The sequence below is a fragment of the Phocoena phocoena genome, chromosome 10 (genome assembly GCF_963924675.1).
Source record: "Phocoena phocoena chromosome 10, mPhoPho1.1, whole genome shotgun sequence".
Lineage (NCBI taxonomy): Eukaryota > Metazoa > Chordata > Mammalia > Artiodactyla > Phocoenidae > Phocoena > Phocoena phocoena.
This window is the reverse complement of record NC_089228.1, coordinates 93,037,611-93,063,899: the sequence shown is the minus strand read 5'-3', so window position 1 is coordinate 93,063,899 and position 26,289 is coordinate 93,037,611. Positions and strand designations below refer to the sequence as shown.

The following is a 26,289-nucleotide window of genomic DNA, read 5'->3' as shown; positions in this document are numbered from 1 at the left end:
CTCAATTGATGAGCTATAAATAATTCCTTCCTCAGGTCAATATGAATAGATATATATTTGAACTTATTCATTATATAGAAAATGTATTAAGATGGGAAATGTGTGTGGGAGTACATGGAATTGGTGCATTCCTAAATGCTATGGACTAAATTGTGTCCCTCTCCATCCCCAATTCGTACATTGAAGCCCTAACCCTCAATATGATGGTATTTAGAGGTGGGACCTTTGGAGGCAATTAGGATTAAATGAGGTCATGAGGGTGGGGCCCTCCTGATGGAATTAGTGCCCTTATGAAAAGAGACACCAGAGAGCTTGCTTCTTCACTCTCTCTTTCCACCATGTGAGGATACGGGGAGAAGGCAGCTGTCTAAAAGCCAGGAAGAGAGCCCTCACCAGAAACTCACTATGCTGGCACCTTGATCTTGGGCTTTCCAGCCTCCAGAACTGCAAAAGAAGACATTTCTATTGCTTAAGCCACCCAATTTATGGTATTTTCTTACAGCAGCCTGAGCTAACTAAAACACTGAACAAGATTAAAAACCAGATCCTCCAAGGTGGAAAATAAGAAGTAAACATTCCATATATGTAGGCAGGTGGACTTCTCACCTTTCTCTAGAATTACTCCTTGTAGTTACTATTATTGCCTCCAAACTGTCCCAAGAGTGGTTCTATATAATTTAAAACTCAGATGCAAGTGAGATCCTGAGGTCATTCCCACCATATTCTGTACAAAGCTAAGACAGGGCTGGGCTGTTTGGACAAGTTTTACATGTGATTAAGGGATAACCAAGGGTAATTACATAAAAACTAAGGTCAGCACAAGACCTGGTTTGCGCTCTCGGCTTCACAGTGCCCATGTAGGCCTAACTCTTGGTGGGCACCAGATTCACACCAACCACTGGGGCGCACATGCTCAGACTCTTCTTCTGGAAGTCTGGGCCTTAGGAAGGGCAGCATCTTTTGCTTGAGCCAACCTGAGAAATTCCCACAACCCCCACCTAATGACTGCTGTGTCCCTGGGCTCTGATGGAGGGCTAGAGTCTGAGGTTCAGATCCATCAAAGCACACAGGGAGAGACAAGGTTGCTTTCCCTCATCCATGGATGCAGATGGCTTCTGGTCCAACCTCTCCCAGGAGAGAAGGGGAGAGAAGAAGGGGAGAGAAGGGGATAGAAGAGGAGAGAAGAAGGAGGATAAAGCAATGGACAGAGGATGCTGGGTACTTATAGCTACTGAGAGATTGCCAGGGAGAAAGCAAACCTTTGTTTTCAAGTCATTTTCAAATCATCACGATCTCTAAAATCACAGCAAGGACAAAATATTGAATAACTGAAGCAGGGGTAAGATTTACATATCAAGTGCTATAATGTATGCAAATGTCAGGCACAGTAAGTGAGCTGGGGAGACGTGGTGTGATTGAAGCTTAGTGAGAAGTTGCTTCACCCCGAAGCACTCAGTTTTCATTATCTTGTTTAATAAGAGCTTGTGGTTCTTCCAAAGTATGTAACTGATTTCATGTCCTTTCGCTATTTCTATAGCATTTCTAACAGTTGTCGTTTTATTCCTGGAAAGTTGGTACTACCTCATGAGCCACTGATTTTCAGAGTGGCCACCCCCACTAAGTTCTGTGTCACCCCCCCACACACACAATAGATCATGCTAACCCCTTTTTTACAGAAAGGTATGCTCAGACATGGTGTGAGGGGCATGGAAGGGGGGTGTCATTACAGAGCAACTGGTTAGAGCACCTACCAATTAGGACAGGTTTGTGAGTTTGAGCCTCGGGCATACTGGGTCTGTCCTCTGTTCCATGGCTCCCAGCTGCATCCCTAGCATCTATCTACCCAAACTCATTCAAGATCAGAATGATGGTACACCCTGTTGTGGGTGGAATAACACTTGCATATCACCAGACCTGAGAAGCAACTGCCTGATCATTGATCATCTCCATAAATAGAAGACAGGTATTAAAAGTATTACACAAAATAGTTTTGTTGTTACACAAAACCTGCCAAATTGGAAATCATTTCCCAGATCTGAGCCTCTCTCAACTAAATGATACATGCCAAAGAAGTAAACATGTCATGAAGTGTGACATATCAGGGCATACGAGGAGTAAGAAGGAAAACAGAGAAAATGGTAATATTTCAGAAAATTTAAAAAAAAAAAAAGAAGAAAGCTGAGAAACAGTAATAGTTGGAATTTTTTCATGGAGGTTGTTCTTTCTGTTTATAATTTTCCTAATATTCGTAACACTAGGTTTAGATTTGGAATTCCCACAGCAAGTGTCTCTTGCTCTCTTGATATTTCTCCAGAAGTTCATGTGCAGTATTTGATTATATCACAATCAAAATTTAGAGCACATTGCATGCAAACTACAAACGTAAAACATCAATAGTAACTGGAAATGCTTGATAAAATACACCTACTTCGTTTTTCCCCTTGTACTTTTCAATCTTTTCTAAGTAGATTACCATAACTCTCACAACTAGGAAAAAAACCATTTAAACTGCCTGCTAATTAAGACAATGCTATTTAATATGTTCCAGAGTTTGTAACATGGGCATTGCCTATTCTCTCTCCATTCCTTCTTTGACTCTTCAGACAGCCAGTTTTGGAAATGAGATGCTCTGCTTTGATGGTAGGCCAACAGCAAATTAAACTACTCCTGAATTTCACAAGTCTAACATTTCAAATGAGAGATTTCAGCTCACTCCACGCAGTGTAGCACACTTGTGCCTGATGAAGCATTGCTGATAGAATAATTCGCTTGAACAATGTGTGAAAGCCAAGGGACAGTTTTTTAGGCAGTCGCTAACTGTTCTTCCCTCTATGCTCTTACAAATGAACGTTCAAGAGGTGAAGAGGGAGAAGGGCCTTTCCTTTGACCCAGCACAGGATTTCTGCAGTGGTGTGTGCAGCGTTTAGAGAGGAATGCACATGGAGAGGTATCCAGCCAGCCAGATCAGACTTCGTTTGCAGCCAGATGACCACCACATCTTATCCTACAAATATTATCTGGTGCTCAGTCTTGAGCCCTCATATATGAGAGAGTAAAAGTGTGGAGTCTGGGTGTATTTGAACAGCCACTTAAACTATGGTTTCTATTTTTAAAATCTACCTTCACGCAACTGATCCTTTTACTTTGCTGGTTAATTTTAATGCTATCTTTAAAAGATGATAGCTAATCGAGAGTGTAAGATAGCAGACACAAGTAACATGTAGCACCTCTCTGGCTAATCTGGAACTGCCAGTCGCAGCTCAATCCAATATAGTTACCACCCCCAGGCCTGGGTGTGCAGGCTTATTTTGGAGTTAGACCCAGCTGAGGCTTGAAACTGGCTCCAGGCGTTTCCTAGCATTACCAGACGGTGGGATCCTCTAGGAAGCAATTCTACTGTGGGCTTTCTATTCCCGAACCAGGTCTTTGAACATAATTCTGCTTTCTCACCCAGTAACCAGCAAATTCAGCCTTCTCATTCCTAACTAACCTGTCTCTCCATCTCTCTACTCAAGGAAAACATTAGGAAAGAAAGAGAAAGACAAGGAAGAGAGAGGTAGATTAGGGTCTCCCATTTCCTGTATATGCTAAGAGAAGCCAGTATTTCTTTTCTTCTTGGTCATGATGATTTCTGTCCCCTCCCCAAGTGCCGTTTTTTCCTATTTTTAGCATTGTTTTGTTTTAAGAAATCCTTCTCCTCTAAAGTCTTATCTGGTGGTTCAATTTCAAAACCAACTGGAATCTTTACCAACCATCCCATAGCCAAAGCATAATCTGGGTTTGTATTAAGAAATATCCCTGGTAAAATCCCAAATATTTGGTGTTTGGTTCTTTTGTTTTTTGATTTTTGTTCTTGGCCAATCAATATGTCTCCCTTTCCATTCATTCATGCCTAGTCCCTGCTGATTCTGTGAGCTCCCCAAATTTGTGTACCAAATTCCCTTTTGCTTAAATTAGCCAACTTTTGGTTAGTCGTCGTTGGTTTAGCCAGCTTAGTCGCTCAATAAACAAAAATGTTAACCAATACACTTGGCCTCCATCTTGCCCCTCACCTCTTCTCCCGGATCTAAAATTTCTAGAGATTAAGCATAGATTAGATAACAATTATCCAAATGTTATCTCCCAGATAAATTTACCAGATCAGTAAACTGAAATTAAGTGAATGAGGAACAAGAGCTGATACAAGACGGGACTATTTCAGCAGCGCAATATCATGAGGTGTATTCTTAAAAGACACAAAGAAAGATGTGAGTGCGCATGCCCGTCTGCAACACTGGTGGTCAGGACTTGGTTTCGTTTTAGCCAGAGTCGGCTTTAGTGAAAGACTCTTGGAGGAGCCTAACCAGTAGTCTTCCGCTCTGATATCCTTATTACTTCATCAGAAATGAAGACAACCAGGACAGAGATAATTGGAACTTCGGGAAAGGGTTAAGGACAGAGGTCATAGGCAGGCAGTGACGGAGCTGACGTTACAGGTTTCCTTATATGTATCATGTACCGGGTCATTCAAGTGCTTTTTGTTTTGTTTGCGGTACGCGGGCCTCTCACTGTTGTGGCCTCTCCCGTTGCGGAGCACAGGCTCTGGACGCGCAGGCTCAGCGGCCATGGCTCACGGGCCGAGCCTCTCCGCGGCATGTGGGATCTTCCCGCACCGGGGCACGAACCCGTGTCCCCTGCATCGAGCAGGCGGACTCTCAACCACTGCGCCACCAGGGAAGCCCTCGAGTGCTTTTATGAACATTATCTCTGCTGCTCTTCACAGCAATGCTGGGGAAAGGCGGGGCAGAGATTGTGGTCTCCATCTGACTGCTGAAACACTGAGCTGCAGAGAGATGAAGTCCGTTTTCATCGGTCCAAAGCTGAAACCCACATCTCTGGCTTCTCCTATAAAGAAACCAGAGGTAGGCTGAGTAACGCGTTGACTAAGAGAAACAAGTGGTAAATGAGGGAAGACTTGTAGACCTTCAATTATTAATACTTTCTATTGAGATTCCGAGATAAGTCCGTTACTCTGAAGGTGGGGATAACACCTGGTTGCCTGAGAGAAGGGACTGGCATTGGAGCAGGTGCTCCATTAATGTTTAATGAAAAATGAGCTAAGACGTGAGATAGGCCGGACAACCTGAGAGAGGGCCTTAGTGCCCCTACGGGGTTTTGATTCTGCACAACGGGTAAATAGAAGCCTTTGGAGAGGTTTCATAGAGAAAGCACTAGGTCAAGCTCCCTGGCTTATTGAACGACAGCAAAAACTTTTATACTCATATTTTGTTTTCTCAATGACGAGGTCTAAACTAAAGAACAAAAATTCCGCCTTCCTACAGCCCACTGAGGCAAACCCCAGGGAAATCATCATTTTCTTTTCAGGCTTTGGGGTTGCACTCTTTGCTATCTGCTTTCACCACGACGACCACCACCCCGCCCCGCAAACGCGCTACTGGAGCGACCCAAGGCTTCTTTCTGAAGAACAGCGGTAGCTTGAAGGCGTTTAATCACTGGATATTCAAGCCCGACAGAAAGGCGACCCCACGTGGGAGCCCCGGGCGGTCGCTGGCTCCGAGCAGCGTCTCCCAGCAAGCAGAGGTAGCAAGCGCGTTCCGGGGCCTCCCTCCTTGCGCATCGCTCAGCCCCCTTGAGCTACCACCTCCCCGGCGGCCGGGGGAACTCAGCCGGCTCTGGGAGGTCGGGCGGCGGCCGAACGGCCGCTGCTATTGGCTGGTTGGGCGGCGGCGGAGGGGCGGGGCCTCCGTGATTGGCGGGGGCCCCAGCCGAAGGGGGCGGGGCCGCTATATCAGAGAAGTCCCCGCTGCGGCGCAGGCAGTCGGGCTGCTGGAGTGCGGCGCCGCCGCGGGAGTCGGAGTGCCAGCTGGCCGGCGGGCTGGAGAGGGGGTGGCGGGGAGGGCGCGGCGGCTGCGGGTTGCAGGGCAGTGGTCTGCAGGGCTTCAGCCTCCCGAGGGCCAGCCTCGCCGAGCCCGGAACTGGGTCTGAACCCCGCGCACAGCAAAGACGAGGCGGCTGTGGCGGCAGCGGCGGCCCTAGCCATGCTGTGCTATGTGACGAGGCCGGACGCGGTGCTGATGGAGGTGGAGGTGGAGGCGAAAGCCAACGGCGAGGACTGCCTCAACCAGGTGAGGACCAGGGGCCAGGCGCGGGGTCCAGGCCGGTTCCCCGAGGCCGAGGGGCCTCGCTGTGGCGCCGGGACGCGCCGCTTGCCGGGGGCCGGCGGCGCAGCGGCGGCGGCGGCGGGGTTAGTGCGCCCCAGGCGCCCGGCCTGCGCCCCCTCCTCCACGAGGCCGTGGGGCGCACGGCCCCTTCGTGGCGTGCCGGGGGCGCGTGGTGGGGTGGGGGTGGAGGGCGCGGGGGACGCGCGGCGGGCCTGCCCCCCTGCCCCCCAGCCCGGGACTTTCCCGGAAGAAGGAGGCCCAGCACACCTGCCTCAGGTGTGTGAATGATGCCTCCTGTCGGGTCCCCGCGGGGCCTGGCAGCGCCACCTGCGTCCCGGGATGAGGTGGCTGGAGGCGGTCGCAGGTCCGTCGGGTTGCTCGGCAGACAAGCAGTGCCCTTGTCTCTTGATGCTTCTCAAATGGAGCATTTCTTATGCACCTCCTTGCATCTCCCGATTCGCGGGGGACGAGAGGACGGTAGGTTTGGGTCGTGGACTCCTCGGTTGTCTTTAAGCACGCGTTTCCTTAGGAGTGAGGAGGAACGGTTCCAAACAGTGCATAGTGGTGTGGCAGAAAATTTGATCTCAGGTGAAACGCTGTGCCCTCCAACCCCCTCGACCTGAGATGTTTGGAAAACCTCCCGCAAAGCTTAGCTGACACTTGTAGCGTGTTCCCTCAATGTGTTTGCTTTTTTTGGAGTCCAGATGGTTAAAATTGTCCAGATAATAAGCTGCCAAATCAGCTGTGCAGATTGTGCTAGTGGAGGGAATTCCAGTGATTGGAATAAAAAGGAAAATACCCCGTGGATTCCTGTCCTCAGCCTTTCTGGAAGGCTACATTTTGAGAACTCCTTTTGTGCCTCTATACTACATCTAGTGGTTTCGCGTCACTGGAGCCTTAGAACTCTGTTGTTTTAGCTGACAACAGGAATTGTAACACCGTTGTTGAACTTTGTTTTTTTTTTTTTTTTTTTTTTTTGAAAAAGAATAGGCAGGAATCTTAGACTCAGATGGAGCCTTTGGGTTTGCTTTGACCACATGGACCGCTCGCTCACCCACACTGCATTCATTTTTGTTTTAGGTGTGCAGGCGATTGGGAATTATAGAAGTTGATTATTTTGGACTGCAGTTTACGGGTAGCAAAGGTGAAAGTTTATGGCTAAATCTGAGAAATCGGATCTCCCAGCAGATGGATGGGCTAGCCCCTTACCGGCTTAAACTGAGAGTCAAGTTCTTCGTGGAGCCTCATCTCATCTTACAGGAGCAGACTAGGTAAAGTGACGCTAAAATAAACCAATGTCAAATAGACCTTTGATTCCATCTAGGAAGGGCCACTGCACCTTCCCAGAGATGTTCACAGGCAAATTTGTTTTGATACAGAGTGAGTTGGTTATAACTTAGAAGTTTTCCATAGCACAGTTCTTTTGTTGAGGTGAAAAGAGAGCTGCATAGTTGGCCTGGGGTACATTTTCCACCTCTTCTGGTGTTTTTCTTATTTTTATAGGCAATGGGAGAGTAAGGTTGAATTCTTACAAACACTTGAGATCAGTGCCACAACGCAAAAAAATTTAAAAAAGAAAGAAAGAAAGAAAAAAGACCTAACTGACTTCATGATAGCGGCATCTACTGCCCGATAGTAACCTCTGTCTCAGCAGTGTTACTACAGGTCATTGCAGACTGCTCTAACAGAAAGCAGGAAACAGTTCCTCCTGGGTTACTTAAACTTGGTCAACTTCTTCAGCCTAGTGTCAAGTTACAGTGTGTAGCAAAGAGCTCTGTCCGAATTTTAAAAGTTTTTCAGTTTCTTGAACACTTAGAAAACTCTTTTAAGGTCAGTAGTAATCTAACACTACCCCACAGGTAGTTTATACACGATTGTAGAGTTCAGATTGTTAAATTTATCTCTTCTAGAAAGTCACCACTAGTGGTAGACAATTGGAACGTGTGGTTTCCTTTTTCAAACAGAAAATGGATTCTCCCCTGGACTGGCTGTAATACTTTTCTCAAGGATGAGCCAAGCTAGGAAACTGGTGTTTAATATCTACTGCGGAAATGCAAGAGACCTAAATCTTATAGTGGCATGTAAAAAAAAAAAAGAAAAAGGAAAATGACTACTTTTAAACACGGTAAACTTTGGATCTCAGTTCTAATGTTTTTCATAATCCTTTGGATTGGAAATTTGCTGTGCACATAAAAAATGTGAGCGTGAGAATTATGAGTAATGAGTGAGCCATATCCTTTAAGAGTTTTTAACATGTCATTGTTTTGGTTGTTTACCAAAGGACGTATAGACACATATTTTGAAGTACTATTTATTTGAATTTGAAATCTCTCCTTTGCCTTTTTATGGAGCTTTAAATGGTGAGAGACGTGTTCAAGTTTGTATCTGAGGGAAGCTAGTATTATTGAATTCTTAGTGCTCCTGAAAATGTGTTGCAAAATATTCAAGTGATTTCATATTTAAGGATGTTTTCGCTGTCTATGTGAATCAGGATAGGTTGGGTTTTTTTTTTTTTTTTACATTAAAGCGGATTTGTGAATGCTTCCACTTTGCACTTCAGTGTGATAACTTGCAGTTGAGTAAGAGAAAATAATACATATATATATAAAACACCTTGGAATTTTCATTGTGTAGCTTTATCATTATTTTGCAATTACTACAGGGCCTCCAGATTCAAATCTATTTTGATGACACAGACTTATTTTTTAAATCTGCAGAAACTTGGAGGACCAAATACATCATTTAAACAATGACTGAGGGACTTCCCTGGCGGTCCAGTGGTTAAGACTTCCTCTTCCAATGCAGGGGGTGCGGGTTTGATCCCTGGTTGGGGAGCTGAGATCCCACATGCCTCGTGGCCAAAAAACCAAAACATAAAACAGAAGCAATATTGTAAAAACTTCAATAAGACTTTAAAAAAATGGTCCAGATCAAATAATCTTAAAAAAAACCCAGTGGCTGCAGTCATAATATAATACATACATCTGTATTATAAATGCTTACAGATTTTACAATTTGCTACTAGTCTTTACCTGTGCTTTCTTGTAATAGAGTTAATAACTATTATCAGCTCCATTCTATTCATGCAAGAAATAGAGATATTTTATGAATTAGAATTGGAATCAAATTTCCTACTTTATTGACTGAATTGACTTTGACTCGAGATTCAAGTCTAATAGCACTCAAACATTGCACATACCTAGTTAGGCTAGGTAATTTTAATTGATTTTCATTCCTTTTGAAATTATACTGAAAAATTCATGTGATTTTGACTTCTAAAATATTGGTGTATTTTACTTGTTTTTGTGGGGTTCTCTGAAATAGATACAGAATTTGAAGAAAATGCCACCTAAAGTTTATATAGCATTCTGCTGTAATAACTAGATGAAGTGCATTGTAGCTAGCATTGTACCTTTTCATTAGGCTCAGTAGTTGTGCTGTGTCAAATGTAGTTACGTTTAGCATTGTGTTTATGTGCATGATACTACGGAACAGAAATACTTATTTTCCCTAATGTTATGTTATCAAGATAAAGCTGGTTGATAAACTTTTTTGATATTTAATCATTTGTTGTAAAATATTTATATAAAATACCATGAAAATAAAATAGATGTGTTTACATGGTGAGTAAGCTCAGCTTTGCCAGTCCAGTTATGAGAGGTGATATTTTCCCAGCTCTTCATCAAGTCATGAAGTCAAGTCATAAGTCATTTCCATTTAATACGCAGAAAGTGTCTGGACAGTTTATTAAATGGTGCTGAAATATCCTAGCCAAGTTGTCTCTGTGGACAATTAAAGCAGCCTGCTCACAGTAGCTGGCCTGACTGGGGGCCAGTTAATATATTAGTTTGCATTAGATTAGGAAGGCTGCTGTGAGAATGACAGGCAGGAAGGCCCGTCTGTAAGAGCAGAGCTCTAGGGGCAAGGCAGAAGCCCCTGCGTTCTGGGTCCAGCTCAGCAGTCTGCCACCAGCATGTACAGCCTTCCAAAACTTGAGCCCAACTGAAAACCCCGAAAGAGATTCTTTAAATTCCTTCTAGCAGTAGACTTTTTTTTTTTCTTGGCTTCTGCTTCCTCTCCATATTATTTTCCTAATGCTTTTCTAAATACATTTCTCTGAAGAGAGAAAAAATATATCCAATGTCTGCTTAGATTGGTAGATAGAGTTAGTCTGGCCTCTGATGTGGCCTCATTTTAGATTTGATTCTTTACCTGGATAATTATGTTTGCTCTGGAATGGGGGATTCTGGAAAGTAACCAGAGAGTTTTGTTTAGACTCAGCTGGCACCTTTCAGAGATTGGCGACAGCAGGTGTTTTCAGCAGATGTTTGCCATGCTATGGATTAAAACGAAAAGTGAAATTAATATATTCCAGAAGTAAATCTGAAATCATAATCATCTTTGAAATTATTACCTTTCAAAGGCTTTCGGTTATTCACAGCAATTCAGACCAGATTTTGTCAACATTTTCAAAACCAGAGATTAGAGAATTATATGCTTCATCTTCAGGGATGGTAATTATACCATCCATTCCCAGTAAAATCTTTCTGTTTCTCCTTGACTGCCACATTTTAGCAGAGCTCTGTGTTCTTTGCTAGAGGCACCCTGCTTGGTTAAGACTTACCAACACCTGAATCCTCTATCCCAGAAACCAATCCCAATACAGGGGCTCCGTGAGTGCTGAACTACATGTTCATGGAAATGCTATAATCCTGAACGTTGCATCTCATTAGGACCTTAAAAGTCGCGAGCAGTGATGCGTTTGGCTTCAGACCCCAGCTCACTCATCACTCCCCGGGGAAGCCTTCTCCAGGCGTGCTCAGGAGACTAAACTCTCCCAAGACATCGTGTAGCTCTCCTTTATAGCATTTAATGAGTGTGTAACACTCCATTTACTTATGTGACAATTTGCTTATTGTCAGCCGCTCTAATAATCTAAAATTCCATTAAGCAAGGAGCTGATCAACCTTGTATACCCAGAATCTAGCAAGTGCTTGGTGTGTAAATATTTGTTGAATCAATGAATTAAGAACTTGGAAATAAAAAAAAATAGGGTTAACTGATACTGTGATAATATAAATTTTCTTATAGGTATTGAAATGTTTGCCAGTTTGCTTCTATAACCTGAAAAGTTTGAGAATGTCTAAAAGAATTCTCACCACTAAAAAATGTTTTGTAGTGATTTTTCTCAGTTAAGAATTTGCTCAGTGCTTGGCATTCTTTTGTTTGCTTGCTTCCTTCCTTCGCCCCCTCTACCTCATTCCAAGGCGTTTGTTCATTGTGGTTGTTCTTATCTAGAATGAACTACCACGCTGCTGGACCTTTTATGAAGTTCAGATAGTTTTCAAGCCGCAGGCTCACTTTATCTAATTTCACCCAATTTGTAGGTCCTGACTACTTATTAAACTCAAATTTTCCCTGTCTCTCAACAAATATTACTTAGACAAGTGAAAATCGAAGGAAGATGGCATCACTGAAACCCACAAAGCAAATGCCACATGCAAACTATAGGCAGGTGGGGTTGATAATCTCAAATCAGTACACAGCTGAATCACATTGACCCTAACCAGTGCCTGTAATCACATTCAAAGTCTTATAAAACATCATCACGCAATGAGAAGCCCATGTATCGCAGCGAAGTAGCACTCGCTCACCACAACTAGAGAAAAGCCGGCGCGCAGCAACGAAGACCCAACGCAGCCAAAAGTAATAAAATAAATAAATTTAAAACAAAACACATTGTCACGATGGGAAAGGTTGATTACAGAATTTACCTTTGTGTGGTTCAGGATGGGTAAATTCCATAGGATGCATTGCAGGAGTGTCATGCTCTTCATGTCAACCACATGCCTAAGAGTGGAATGACACATTCTGTTTCTTTTTTGGTATGCCCAAATACAACATAGGCTCCAGGAAAGTAAAAAACGGTAAAGACAGACGTGTATATTATTTCCAAAGAAAGTATTAATTACATTTCTGAATTCTTATTTATCAAGTTTTTCTTTCTGTTCAGAGTATGGGATGTTTGTGGTGGTATATGGTTATTTTAGCCACAGACTGCCCGCCTGGGCCCCTTCAGTCTCTTTGTGAATTTCTGATACTTATATATCTGTATGAAATATCAGAGAACATTGAGAAATTGATTTTTATGTAACCAAAATGAACTGTTCATTTTGAATGTCATTATGAATAAAAATTTGAATATTAGATGAATGTCATAAATAAAATTTGAATATGTAAAAATTTGAATATTTACAAAGGGCAGATTCAGGGTGACCAGTGGGGTCAGGTTCCAGGTTTATTTATTCTCTGAGTCGTGTACCACTACAGCCCGATCCCAGACCTCTTCTGGACCTGATAGCCCTCCACGCTAATCTAAATTGTTGAGAAAGAGATTGTAGTTAACGCTCTTAAACTACAAGATTGCCCAAACTGTTGTTTGCCTAGGGACAGCTATCTACTGTAAGTAATCATATTTTTTAGAAGTCCAGATTTTATGCTTCCAAGTGTTTTTCTGCTGTGAGTTGTAACTACTTTTGAACTTAGGAATTTCCCTCACCTGTACCCTCCTTATCTTTTAACTGCCTTGGAGCCTGAGGAGAAAGCAAATTTATCGGTGATTCCCATTTTGCATTTTGGGCTTTGAGAAGGATTTCCTTAAACCTGAATAGAGACCTGACTTGGTAATTATTGGCTGTGACAGGTTTGTCAATTGTAAGCCTTCCATGAAGTGTGGTAGATGTGATGGTTCATTTTACGTGTGGCTCTTCATTTGAATTCTGAACCTTGACCCTAGGGATTTTTACTGGTGTTATTTTTCTCAACCTCTTACTATGAAAAATTTCACATGTACGGATAAGTTGAAAATTTTTACAGTGAACACCCAATACCTAGATTCTACTATTAACAGTTTAATATACTTGCTTTATCACATATTTATCCATTTACTCATCCCTCTATCCATCCATCAGTCAATTTTTTCATGCTTTTCAAAATAAGTTGTGTGTGAGTACACATCTCCCTAAATACTTCAGTATGCGTATCACTAACTAGAACTCAGTATTTGCCTACAGTTCTTTTTTTTCTTTTGATTGATACAAGATTTATATATGATGAAATGCCTAAATCCTAATATACCACTTAATGAGTTTTGGCAAATGGATGTACCTGTTTAAACAAAACCCTTATCAACTATTAACCATCACTCCAGAAAGTTCTCTCATGCCTCTCTGCAGTCGTTCCCACCCCCCCCTTCCCTACCGCCACCCCACAACCAGGTTGTATGTTTTTCCAGCATAGTTTAGTGATGCCTGTTCTACTTCATGTCAGTGGAATCGCACAGTATGTACTCTTTTGTGTCCGGTTCCTTTTGTTCATCATACATTTTTCGAGACCCATCATCTTATTGTATACGTCAGCGGCTCGTTCCTGTTTATTGCTGGATAGTATTCCACTGTAGGAACGTGCTGCTGTTTGTTTATGCATACTCCTATGATGAATACCTGTTTTCCAGCTATCGTGACTAAAGCTGCTCTGAGCATTCAAGCACAAGTCTTTTGTAGACATGTGTTTTCATTTCTCTTGAGTAAATAAGAATGGAAGAGCTGGGTCCTAGAGGAGGTAATGGTTTAGCTTATAAGTAACTGCCGCATCTTTTCCTGAAGCAATTGTACCATTCTGTACTCCTGTCAGCAATGTACAGGGGACCAGTGCATCTACATCCCTGCCAGGTTTCAGGTGGGTTTATAGTGGTAGCACATTGTGGTTTTAATTTCTACATCTCTGTTGATTAATAACACTTTCAGGTGCTTATTGGCCTTTTGTACGTCTTTTGCGAAGTATCTATTCATCGCTGGCCCGTTTTATCGAGTTGTTGTCTTTACTTTTGGGCTGCACAGATTCTTTATATATGCTAGTCCTTTGTCAGATATATGTTTTAGAAGTGCATTTTTTTTTCCTGTGTTTTTGATGCTTTTTTTTTTTTTTTTTTTTTTTTTTTTTTTTTTTTTTTGCGGTACGCAGGCCTCTCACTGCTGTGGCCTCTCCCGTTGTGGAGCACAGGCTCCAGACGCACAGGCTCAGCGGCCATGGCTCACGGGCCCAGCCGCTCCGCGGCATGTGGGATCTTCCCAGACCGGGGCACGAACCCGCGTCCCCTGCATCGGCAGGCGGACTCTCAACCACCGCGCCACCAGGGAAGCCCCTTTGATGCTTTTTGATGAGTAGAAGTTTTTAACCTTGGTGAAGTCTCATTTATCCACTTCTTTCTTTTACGGTTTTTGCTGACTGCATCCTGAGGGGAACCTACCTCCAAGTCGTGAAGATACTCATATCCTATGTTTAGTTCTAAAAGGGTTACAGTTGTAGCTTTTACATTTAGGCCTGTGATCTATCTTGAACTGATTTTTGTTTCACTGGAATTTAAGATACGAAACAAACCTATAGCAATTCTGTTGTGACTTGATAATTTTTAAATATAACTTGGCAGTTAGAGCTTGTGGTTTAATGACTCATTGGACTGAGGCGGGCATATGGGTGATCTCAGTGGGTGTCTCGCTCTGTGAGGGACAAACCAGCCATTACAAAGGAGGGCCAAGTTCAGTCAGTCTCTTGGGGAGAAATTCACTTCAGTTATTAGGACTGGAGACTTTTTAAAAATAGCTACTTAGCCATTTTCGAGATGTCTTAGATTAGTTACTTAATTTTGAGTTTAATAGTAAGTGTGGAGATAGTTGTTTTATATTTGTGTCATGAAAAGCTCTTCAAAATTATGTAACTGGGAAGATAACTGGAGGGCAGTAATTGAGAGTAACTGTGATGAGCAGATCAACAACTCCCGATTGGTTTGCAGAGAGTTCTGCTTTGATTGTTAGATGATTTCTTTATGAGACAAGCCAGGGTTTAGAGGAGAGTGCTCTGATTACAGTTCTCAAAAGATAAATGACCTAACTTTATTCCGTAAAGCTATGGAAAGGAGTTCATTTTAAACATAGAGGAAATCTGAAGTACAGACTCTGAAACAAAAATACATTAAGGATATGCGACTCTTTTTAAAATTAAAATATGACATATCCTTATATTTATCGCCCCCCCCCCCTTTTTTTAAGTCTTCTCTAATGCTGCAGCAAGTTTGAATTCATTAAATGCAAAGACATGAGTTAGCTAGAATGTTTCACTTTGGGGCTCCAAACCCCATCCATATATTGAAAGTGTATCCATTTTCTTAGTAACTGGGTAAAGCTTGAAGAGTCATGAATTTCAGGGTGCAACCAGAACAATGTTTAGAAAATGAGCTTCTGTCTGTTAGGACATATTCATAGACATTTGCTTAAGACAAAGAAATCATTTTTTCCAAAGCCTTTCTTTCTGTTTATGATTCTAGCATGTAGCCTAAATTGAATTAGATAGGCCAACCACTTTTGATCTTTAGTTAAAAAAAAAACCACTGCAGGCCTGACTTCTTTGACCACATCTGCTCATTTTGATATTATTGGTAACTTTTAACCACTTTACGAAATGGGAGGTGTGTGGGGTGGGGGGAAATCCATGAGCCAGACAGTTACAGGCCAGATGGTTGGAGAGAAAATAATAGGAGAAAATACTTGACTGAAAACCACCCCTAATTATTGAGCCATCACTGGATTCCGTGTGGAAATGTTTCTGCATGCCCTGCCATTCTCCCTCTTCGAAAGACCACATTAAATAGAGTCTGCAGATGGCCTGCCACCGCTGTGACCTTTGCTGTCACTGCTGCACGTGCTCTTCTCCTGGAGAGCATAAACTTATCACCCAAGAGCCAGTTTGTAGCCAGAGTTATTTTGATAGGATACATTCCTTGACACCAAAAGGCTGTACCTTCCATCGAAACAGGAGCCATCAGATATATTCACCCTGGGACCCCGGCATAGGGCTTGGCACAGTGGCGATGCGTGGCAGATTTGTTGACTTGAAATGAAAAGGTTGCTTTATAGCCATGAAACGGCAAAATGCAGGAAGGGCCTTACCAGAAAGTTTCTGTAAATGATAAGGAGGAGGATTTTTGTACTCACAGCGTATCGACCGCAATGCAGCCGAGAATGTGGAGTATGTTGAAAAGGCTATTGTCCCCCACCTCCTTTTGAAAAATTCTGACTCCCAGACCGAGGAAGGATCACATTACTCTCAGGCTGCTGACCACCTGTTAACATTTTGTTACTGCTGCTGCTTTGCTTTTGATTTTGACAGCTGTCTGTCCAGAAGTCGGTCCTGGATAGTTTGGAAAAGGAAATTGGATCAATTTTGAAACTCTTCTTTTGCAGGCTAAACTAGTCTCTAACTTAATACTTAGGAAATAAGTTAAGAGACATTTTCACATAAGCAGTAATTAAATCGAGAAGACTTAGTTTGGGTGATACCCTTAAAATCTTTCAGCACATACTTTCTTCTTTAATGGAAGTATGTATTTAAGTTTTTGTTCCCTACTAACATGTCCACTGATGAATGCAGAGACAGTGGCACCTTAATCAAGATGACGTTTACCGAACAGTCCTCTAAAAAGCTTTCTGAGGGCTGAAGCAGTGTTGTGACACCAGGATTTTAAGGGACGGCTAGACCTCAGTCCTCAGATAGCTATTTTAAAACAAGTTATTTTTGTAGTTATTTCTTTGCCCCAGTAAGGACCCCCTTCTCAGTTTAGCAGTATGTCAGAAATACTTTAAAGACAAGCAGATGTTTGGGTTAATAAAAACCATGCTTATCTTCTTCCAGTGCTATTATGCATTCTTCACTGTGACTTCTTCATAGGGGGCTTTGAATAAAGAAAAAACTGCAGTGTTTGGCAGAGTCTGATAATTTTAAACATTTCTTTATCATTATAGAAGGCACAAAATGTTGAATTTAAACATTTCTTAAAGGAGGATTAAATGGCTCTTGTCAGCCTGAAGTTTTGAGACTCTCATCAGAGCCCCTCCTTGTATTTCTAGCCTCAAGTTCCCTTGCCTCCTTCTTTTTGCATTGTTCACGTTATCCCTTCTACCTGGATGTCAGACACAAGGCTAGCATATAAATAAAAGCATCTCGAGGACTGGAATAAGGGTTTCCAGCTGAAGGGGGGGAATTTAGGAACCCTGTTCAGAGCTTTACAATGATGATCATAATTCATTTGTTAACAGAAGGAATAGTATGGCTTTGCAGCATGTTTGAGAGGCTGTATTGAGTCATCCAAGGAAGGTTATACATTTGCCAGAGGCAGATTTCATAATCCAGGCCAGTGTGCCTATGACAGTTCAGATACTCTGTTCAGAATCTTAGGCAACACGGATTGGCAGGCAACAATATCTGAAGTTTTCCAGGATTTCTAATTCTCACATACCTTTCGGTAAATGTAGAATACAGTGTTGTATACAATTAGGACAGGCTCAGATGGAATGAAACCAGGATGGGAATATAAACTAGTTGCAGACCACGTGTAGTTTTACGTACATTTATAGAACTCTCTGATGTTAGAGGCACTTATGAAGTCAGCTCAGGCGCAGCTAAATACTAGAAGTTAGAACACGTCAAATATAATAGAGGAATAGATAGTTTGCCTGTGATATAGACAAAAGGGTATCCAAATGAGGGGACAGGAGGAGTGGCCTTCAGGACAGAGGGAACAGCAAGACCAGAGACGTGGGGGCGTGAATGTACTTGGTTTTTCCAGAAGGAGGAATTGTCCCTTTCCTGGGACATAGTGGCTGGAGGGAATGACAGGAGATGTGGCTGGAAATCTGGGGCCAGATGTGGAGAACCCTGGGTTCATGCTGACCGTGTGCTTCCTTGGCAAACAATGGGGATCCCTTGAAGGATTCTGAGCGGAGAAATGGCAAGTTTATATCAGAAGCAAGCAGCTTGGAAGATGGATTCACAGAGTCTAGCAGAGAGATCAGCTTAGAGGATATTGTAAATTCTCTGACAGTTGAGAGCTACAAGTACGATAGAGGAGGTAAAAATGGGAAAAATGGAACTGGATTTAAAGAGTTTTCAGAGACAGAAGGAAGATGAAGAGTCAAAAGTGAGTCTGTGGTAAAAATAACAAATCAATCTCTGGTTTCCACTGGGAGAAAAAGTGGGTTTGGGAAGAAAGTTTGGCTTTGAAGAAGGTGAAATTGGGATACTGAAGACCATCCAGTGGAGAAGCCTGTTAGCGCTTGGATATTTGAATATGATCCTTAGGAGAGAAGTTGGGGTTAAAACTAGAGATTTGGGGCTTCCCTGGTGGCGCAGTGGTTGAGAGTACGCCTGCTGATGCAGGGGACGCGGGTTCGTGCCCCGGTCCAGGAAGACCCCACGTGCCACGGAGCGGCTGGGCCCATGAACCATGGCCGCTGAGCCTGCGCATCCGGAGCCTGTGCTCTGCAACTGGAGAGGCCACAACAGTGAGAGGCCTGCGTACTGCAAACAAACAAACAAACAAACAAAAAAAAAACCCAGAGATTTGAGGGTCATTTGAATAAAGGTGAGGCTCGTAAGATAATAATTACAGGTCAAGATAAAGTTTTTCTGATTAAGATCATTTTTTTTAAATAGTGTAATGCAGAAACATGTATATAATTATTTTACATTTTGTAACTTGAATGTTACTGAACTTGTCATAGTTAGACTTGTTTTGTTTGGGTTAAGACTTTTTGTTTCAGAGAAACTTAATCCTTAGACTTAATTTGCCTTACTACTCATGATAAAAAAGGGTCTGTAACTGTAAGCATTTTTAAGGTAGCCTTCTTCCTTGCTCTCTTTTCCTTACTTAAATGGGATTATGAAGTTGCTAAGCGGTTGGGTCCGATACCAAGTTAGTCCCTCAGCATAACCTCACTCTCACATTGCTTTGCAGGCATATCTTTTTCTTGCATATCAAGGAGGCCCTCCTGGCAGGCCACCTCCAGTGTTCACCAGAGCAAGCAGTGGAACTCAGTGCCCTCCTGGCCCAGACCAAGTTTGGCGACTATAACCAGAACACAGCCAAGTACAGCTATGAAGAGCTGTGTGCCAAGGAGCTCTCCAGTGCCACCTTGAACAGGTGAGGCTGCAGTTCACGCTCATGTTTATTGTCATAGATCTAGCAAATTTATAAGAATTTCCAGAAGAAAATCAAACCTTGATAAATACAGGTAATTTGTGAGGTTGAGACTAGACCATTGCCCAATATAACCAACTATTTTCAAGAGATTCTTAGCCTTTTCTTTGAGAAACTTACAAACACAAAACATAATCCACACAAATAAATGCCCTTATACAGAATACTATATAACAGGAATTGTAAAATCTCTGACCTTTTAAGAATGCGTATCTCTTAAAAAGTCTGTCATGTTTATCGGCATTTTCTTCATCCCAGCAAGGATTAAACCAAGAGACCTAACAAAGATGTCTTAATTATCTATTCCTGGGTAACAGGGTTGCCCCCCCCTAAACTTAGTGGCTTAAAACAACAAAACCATCTCACAGTTCTCTGGGTCAGGAATCTGGCCGTGGCCCGGTTGGGTTCTCTGGCTCCAGATCTTTGAGGAGGCTGCAGTCAAGCTGCTGGGGGGGTTCAGTCTCATCTGAAGGCTCACACGAGGGAGGGATCTGCTTCCAGTTTGGCTCAGGTGACTTGTTGGCTGGCCTGTGCCTTCACCACGGCGGCCTCTTCGGTGGTGGGGGGGGCTGTTTGATAACGTGGGGACTGGCTTCCCCAAGGACGAGCAGTTGAGTCAGAGCAAGAGCAAACACCCAAGACGGATTCAAAGTCTCTTTATAACTTAATCTCAGAAGTGAGTGACAGCACATCACTTTGGCCATATTCTGTACATTAGAAGCAAGTCATTACTCCAGCGTACACTCAAGGAAGTTACAGGAGGGCATGGATACCAGGAGGTGGGGACCTTTAAGGACGGTATTGGAGGCTGTCTGCCCCAATAGGTAAAATAGATCCTGCATTTTTCAGTTGCAAATGACCTAATCAATCCCATATAATGCTATATTGTAATGAAACTTAGAAAGCAAATCTAGACAAATGGCATGAGACATTGCTACGTATAAATTTCTTATGTATATTTTTAGAGATTTTCCATAGTTCTTTTAATTCATCCCCGTCTGGCATCCCCAATAGTTTTTTCTCCTAATGATTTAATAGTTGAGATCTTGAACAGTGTCTTAAAAGCATTTTACAATAAGTTTGCTAAATAAATGAAATATCAGTAGTATATAGCTTTGAGTTTTTGTGATTCGTAAATGACAGTGTCAGTATAATTCACTAGTAAAAATGATACCGATTTATCTCTGAAGACTACATCAGTTAATCTCTCTGTATGCCTCTCTGCCCTTTTGGTGTCTTGCAGCATTGTGGCAAAGCATAAGGAGTTGGAGGGGACCAGCCAGGCTTCGGCTGAATACCAGGTTTTGCAGATTGTGTCTGCAATGGAAAACTACGGCACAGAATGGCACTCTGTGAGGGACAGCGAAGGGCAGAAACTCCTCATTGGGGTTGGACCTGAAGGAATCTCAATTTGTAAAGATGACTTCAGCCCAATTAATAGGTAACCCAAGTCTTAAATTTTTGTTTAGACCTACGTGTGTATGTACTTTTGTAGCTCTGATGGTGAAAATAGGAAATGGAGAGGGATTTACTAGACAGTCATCCTTTAGGAATAATGTGTTTCATTTTGGGTAGGTACATTCATTTTATTCAGGCCTTGATAACCATTCCAATATATTTTTTTAAATATAGGCTCAAGTGTACTGATGTGACAGAGTTAATATTTTTCACATGTCATCCACGGCTATAAAAATCTCATTTCACACACACACTCACATCACACACACACACTCAACACTCACACTCACTCCAAAACTTGCGCCAGTACTCCTCTCCAGCTCTTTTCAAAGAGCCTTCATACCTAGGGAGCAGGGTGCCTATCTGATGGTCCCAGGCAGAGCGTCTGGCTTTATGGCTGGGCCCTGAGCACGTGGGAACCCTCAGAAGCGCACACACGGTGACCCGTCTCCCTGGGCTTGCTCACTTTTCTCTTCCCACATTTCAGGATCGCTTACCCTGTCATGCAGATGGCTACCCAGTCAGGGAAGAACGTGTACCTCACCATCACCAAGGGGTCTGGGAACAGCATCGTGCTCTTGTTCAAGATGATCAGCACCCGGGCGGCCAGCGGGCTCTACCGAGCCATCACCGAGACGCATGCTTTTTACAGGCACGTACCCCTGTGCGCCCCGTAACCCCAGCGTCTGCCACAATGCTGAGATTTCCAGGTGACAGCAAGGCTCCTATGGTTCCTGGTATCACTGTGTCCGTGAACCTTGTATAGAGCTTAAGAAATCGGTTGTCTTCGAACCCTTCATTTCTACCATAGCAGTGGGGTCCTTCTCAACATCATCCTGCTTTTCCCTCAGGGGGTGTGTGTGTGTGTGTGTGTGTGTGTGTGTGTGTGTGTGTGACTGAGTGACACAGAGAGAGAGAGAGAGAGAGATGCATGGATTCGCTCTACTGCTTATCTCTTAGCCCTTTCCTCAGAGCTCCCCCTCCCTGAGGTGACTGAGCGGTGGGGCCTGTTCAGCCGCTGCTTTTTTCCTTTTCCCGCAGGATGACCCGAGTCATCTTTCCTTCCCGGGAGAGCTGCTACCCTGAATCCTCAGTGTGTAATGAGGATGTCTCGATAACTGTATTGATAGCCTTATTTCCAAGGGTGCTTTAAAGTAGACTTGTGATTTGACTCAAATACTTGGAAAGTTTTTTAAAAGCCAAGAAGTTTAATTGGCAGGCAACCAACCCTTTTTTTATGTTAAAGTAGACACACACATTGTGGAGCAGAATGGAAAATTTGTAGCAATTTTTAACATAAAGCCAAGACTACAAAGAAGAATTTCCTTTTTCTTGCCATAAGCTGCTTTGGACTGTAGTTCTGTCCCTGGAGGTGGAGGTGCCCTCTGGTTTACAGCAGCTGCCTGATCAGGGCTCCTTCCTTTGGAGACACTTGAGAAGCACAGAGGTAGAATCATTGAAATACCTAACACCTATGAAACTGGAAGAATTCATTTTCAAGCACACAAACAAGAATATTTAATGTCTGCTCCCATGAGCATCATTATTCACAGCAGTGTTTAAGGTCTGGCTCGTGGGGACGCCCAGGCCTGTCAGTACTGAGGTTGAGTATTCTATCTCTGTCCGTAGGTGCGACACGGTGACCAGTGCCGTCATGATGCAGTACAGCCGAGACCTGAAGGGCCATTTGGCTTCTCTGTTTCTGAACGAAAACATCAACCTGGGCAAGAAGTACGTCTTCGATATTAAAAGAACCTCCAAGGAGGCGTATGACCACGCCAGGAGGGCTCTGTACAACGCGGGTGTGCTGGATCTCGTGCCGAGAAGCGACCCCAGCCCTCCAAACTCTCCCCTGAAGTCCTCGGAGAGCAGCATGAGCTGCAGCAGCTGCGAGGGCCTTGGCTGCCAGCAGACCCGGGCCCTCCAGGAGAAGCTGCGCAAGCTCAAGGAGGCCATGCTGTGCGTGCTGTGCTGCGAGGGTGAGATCAACTCAGCCTTCTGCCCCTGCGGCCACACTGTGTGCTGCGAGGGCTGCGCCACCCAGCTCCAGGTGAGGATCTTCCCGGCTCCAGGTGAGGGGGCGTTTCCAGCTCCAGGTGAGGTTCCTCTTGGCTCCAGGTGAGGGTCCTTCCGCCTCCAGACGAGGGGATGTTTCCAGCTCCAGGTGAGGGGGCATTTCTAGCTCCAGGTGAGGGTCCTCCCAGTTCCAGGTGAGGGTCCCCCCGCTCCAGGTGGGGGGGTCCTCCTGGCTCCAGGTGAGGGGACGTTTCCAGGTCCAGGTGAGATTCCTCCTGGTTCCAGGTGAGGGTCCTTCCACCTCCAGATGAGGGGATGTTTCCAGCTCCAGGTGAGGGGGCATTTCTAGCTCCAAGTGAGGGTCCTCCCAGCTCCAGCTGAGGGTCCCCCGGCTCCAGGTGAGAGGGCGTTTTCCAGCTCCAGGTGAAGGGGCATTTCCAGTTCCAGATGAGGGTTCTCCCGGCTCCAGGTGAGGGGTCAGCCGGCTGGCATGGGCCAGGTGCTGACTTGTGGAGGCATAGATGGAGACTGTCCATCTCCATCCAGAGGGTCTTTGTATCTGTGACTTGGAAGGTGTTGCCCTTTGGAAACAGTTTGGATTAGCACACTCCTTTCAACAATGTAATTACTAAATCACAGGCTTCTTTCAAGTCCTGGATATGAGGTTCAGATTCACAAGGTACCACATCTAGTTAGTGGCTGAGCCGGGCAGTGGAATCCAGGCCTCCTGGGGGCTGGTCACCTCCTCCTCTTCCCTTTCATGTTGTTTCTGCTTCTTGACACATCGGAGGATGGTCTTTTTTGCTTACTTGTATTATTTGGGAAAGAATTCTTAGAGTTTTGAGTGATAGTTAACTCTCAGTTATCCGTGGGTGGGTTGTCGCCTAATTTTTTGTGATTAATTTCCTTTTAGTACTGCCTATGCCTCCAAGGTCCCCTTGGATTAGCTCTCACTTAGCAAGTCAAACTAATTTTAATATTAGTAGAAAAAATAAAAGCACCTCTTACATAGTATCTTTTTCTTTCTTGCACCTTGCATTTCCTTTTACAATATTTTCAATTTGTTTTCATTTCCCAGAACTGTTGGCTGTCACTGTGATTTTACATAAAATTAGCCCTAAATGACATCTAGTCCCTCGGAAGCTGCTAATTTCAGAACTATTTTTAGGGCTACATATGAGCCAAGAGGATGCCCATGTCCTTCCTTAGAGTAGATCACGCTCCTAAGACGAGTTATTTCCCCAGCAGTGGTCGTGGATTTTCCTTTTTCATCCACATAGTCTGATTCTCATGCCTACGGCTCCCCGTGTGGCTGAGGAAGGGACATGCTTGCTGAGAGGCCAGCCAGGGATGTGGAGCTGTGACCTGTGACTAGGAGCGGCCGTGCTCACCGGCCCCGTGGCATCCCCCCGTGATGCACCCTGAGCCAGCTGAGCCAAGGACACAGTCTCCGGGAGGGTCTCCTGCATCCCTGCCTGAGACTTCATAATCAGCCCATGTAGGGACCACAGCCTCATTGCACAGCAAGAAGTCTTCAATAATCACTTTACTCACGGTGCCTTAAGAGTTTGACTGAAAACCTGATTAATTTCATTCATTTATACTTTTTCCTAGTATTTATTTTTAATCCTTTGTCAGGTATAAAATGTCAGACTTGTTAGAAAGCAAAGAGCCCTCCCAGTGGAAAGCTAGAAATAATTGTGACCACAACGTATTTAGACAAAGCACTGTAACAGGTACCATGGGTGAACACTGAAGACACAGACCCTTGGAAGTGTCCTAACCCATACTGTCGGCTTCTCTTTTCCAGTCCTGTCCTGTCTGCAGGTCACGGGTGGACCACGTCCAGCACGTCTACCTGCCGACCCACACCAGTCTTCTCAACCTGACTGTGATCTGATCTGCTGTGCACTTACTGGACATGCCATGTCTCCATGAACTGCACTGGTATAAACTATAAACATGATAGATTGTGGAGAGAATAAATACTCCAGCGCCCATCTGCCACGCAACGTTTAGGGGGAAAAAAAAAGGAAGACTAGAAACAGTATGACTACTCCTTACCGCCAAAATGTACCATGCGTAGAATCAGCACCTCCGGGTTGGTGACCAGGAAGAGCTCTGGGACCCAGACACGTTCCTTGGACTTTTTTCTTTTTATGATCAAGTAAAGAAATCAGGAAGATCTTTGACGTCAGTTAAGTGGCAGCATAGCCAAAAGTGAGTACCTTTTAGAAAATGATGTTTAAGTCTCCTTAACGTATCCCAAGGTAAGTTTCCTACTTGCAGCCAATTTTGTAAGGATTCATTTTAAGGATTTACTTGGTTCTTTTTGTACGGGTCACAGAGCTCTGGACATTTTTAATAGGAAAATTTTTCTTAAAGAGATAGTTGTCATTTTAATGTCATTTCTGTTTTTCTAACTTGTTCAAGAAAGATTGGGAGGCAAACATATTTAAAAATCGATTTGGGGACTTTTTTTTTTTTTCCCATACACGGGCCTCTCACTGCTGCGGCCCCTCCCGTTGCGGAGCACAGCTCTGGATGCGCAGGCCCAGCGGCCACGGCCCACGGGCCCAGCAGCCCTGCAGCATGCGGGATCCTCCCGGATCGGGGCACAAACCCACGTCCCCTGCATCAGCAGGCAGACCCTCAACCACTGCACCACCAGGGAAGCCCGATTCGGGGACTTTTTTAAAGTGGACACAAAGTTGTCAGATTTAAACCAGTCTAACCAGTGGAAAATAGATCCCTCCACATGGATGGTGTCCTATTCTTTTCCCCTCTCCTTACCCTGTCCCCAAGCCTTTCAATTATAAAATGCTACCAGTCGGGTTAGACGATTTCTGTGGAGTAGTCAGCACTCCTTGGGCCTCTTGAGTTGGTGGAATATTTTAAGATTGAAAAGGGAGCGCATGTTCCTTGGAAGGAAGAGCATTGCTCGCTGAGATGAAGCTTCGCCATGTACAAAGCAGGAGTCGTTCGTGAGTTCTCCGATGCACCCTGCTCCAGCTTCAGCCAGTGGGATTGCTTTTGCTTGAGCCATCAAGCCTTTTACAGCCTTATAGTAGGTATCCTAGATATCGTAAGCTTTTTTTTGGTAGTAAATGCTTAAGTATTAACTTTTTTTGTCCCTCTATATGTTTTAGAGGGGTTTCGGGGGATTTTTGTTTCTATATTCTTAATCATGTTTTCCACTCCCACTTGGGCATTTTGGAACCTGGTCAGCTTGTTGGTTTTCTAGGATGTCTGGAACCTGGATGACCTTATTGGGTGCAATACTAGCTAAGTTAAAGCTAGAAACCTACACTGTCACTTTACTGAGATTTCTGAGTATACTTTTCATATTGCCTTAATGTAGCAGTAATGTGTTTATGCATTTGTTTCTTTGCACAGACATTTTGTCAGATATTAAAACTCTACTTTTTTATGGCACATATTAGCATATAAGCCTTTATTCCAAGAGGTATTTATTTTTTCACTTGTAAAAAAATAATGTTTCACATATAAAGAACTCTGTTATATCTTAAAGGATTTCTGTCTTTTATATTCAGGATAATAAAG

The 26,289-nt window shown here is 43.7% G+C and overlaps 1 protein-coding gene across 1 annotated transcript; it reads left to right on the top strand.

Annotated features, from left to right (window-relative positions):
* Nucleotides 1–6,038: 6,038 nt before the first annotated feature.
* On the top strand, nucleotides 6,039–24,625 carry MYLIP (myosin regulatory light chain interacting protein). Its single transcript, XM_065885668.1, has 7 exons — nucleotides 6,039–6,125; nucleotides 7,242–7,432; nucleotides 19,009–19,194; nucleotides 20,495–20,692; nucleotides 21,197–21,361; nucleotides 22,339–22,759; nucleotides 24,536–24,625. Exons 1-7 carry the CDS (start codon nucleotides 6,039–6,041, stop codon nucleotides 24,623–24,625), a joined length of 1,338 nt encoding a protein of 445 aa, XP_065741740.1.
* The last annotated feature ends 1,664 nt before the right edge of the window (nucleotides 24,626–26,289 follow it).

What these genes read in the sequence shown, in the direction of transcription:
- MYLIP (XM_065885668.1), top strand. Translation starts at nt 6,039, where the DNA reads ATGCTGTGCTATGTGACGAGGCCGGACGCGGTGCTGATGGAGGTGGAG. An exon ending in GCGAGGACTGCCTCAACCAG is followed by an intron (nt 6,126 to 7,241) that starts GTGAGGACCAGG and finishes TTTTTGTTTTAG; the next exon opens with GTGTGCAGGCGATTGGGAAT. An exon ending in TCCAGTGCCACCTTGAACAG is followed by an intron (nt 19,195 to 20,494) that starts GTGAGGCTGCAG and finishes GGTGTCTTGCAG; the next exon opens with CATTGTGGCAAAGCATAAGG.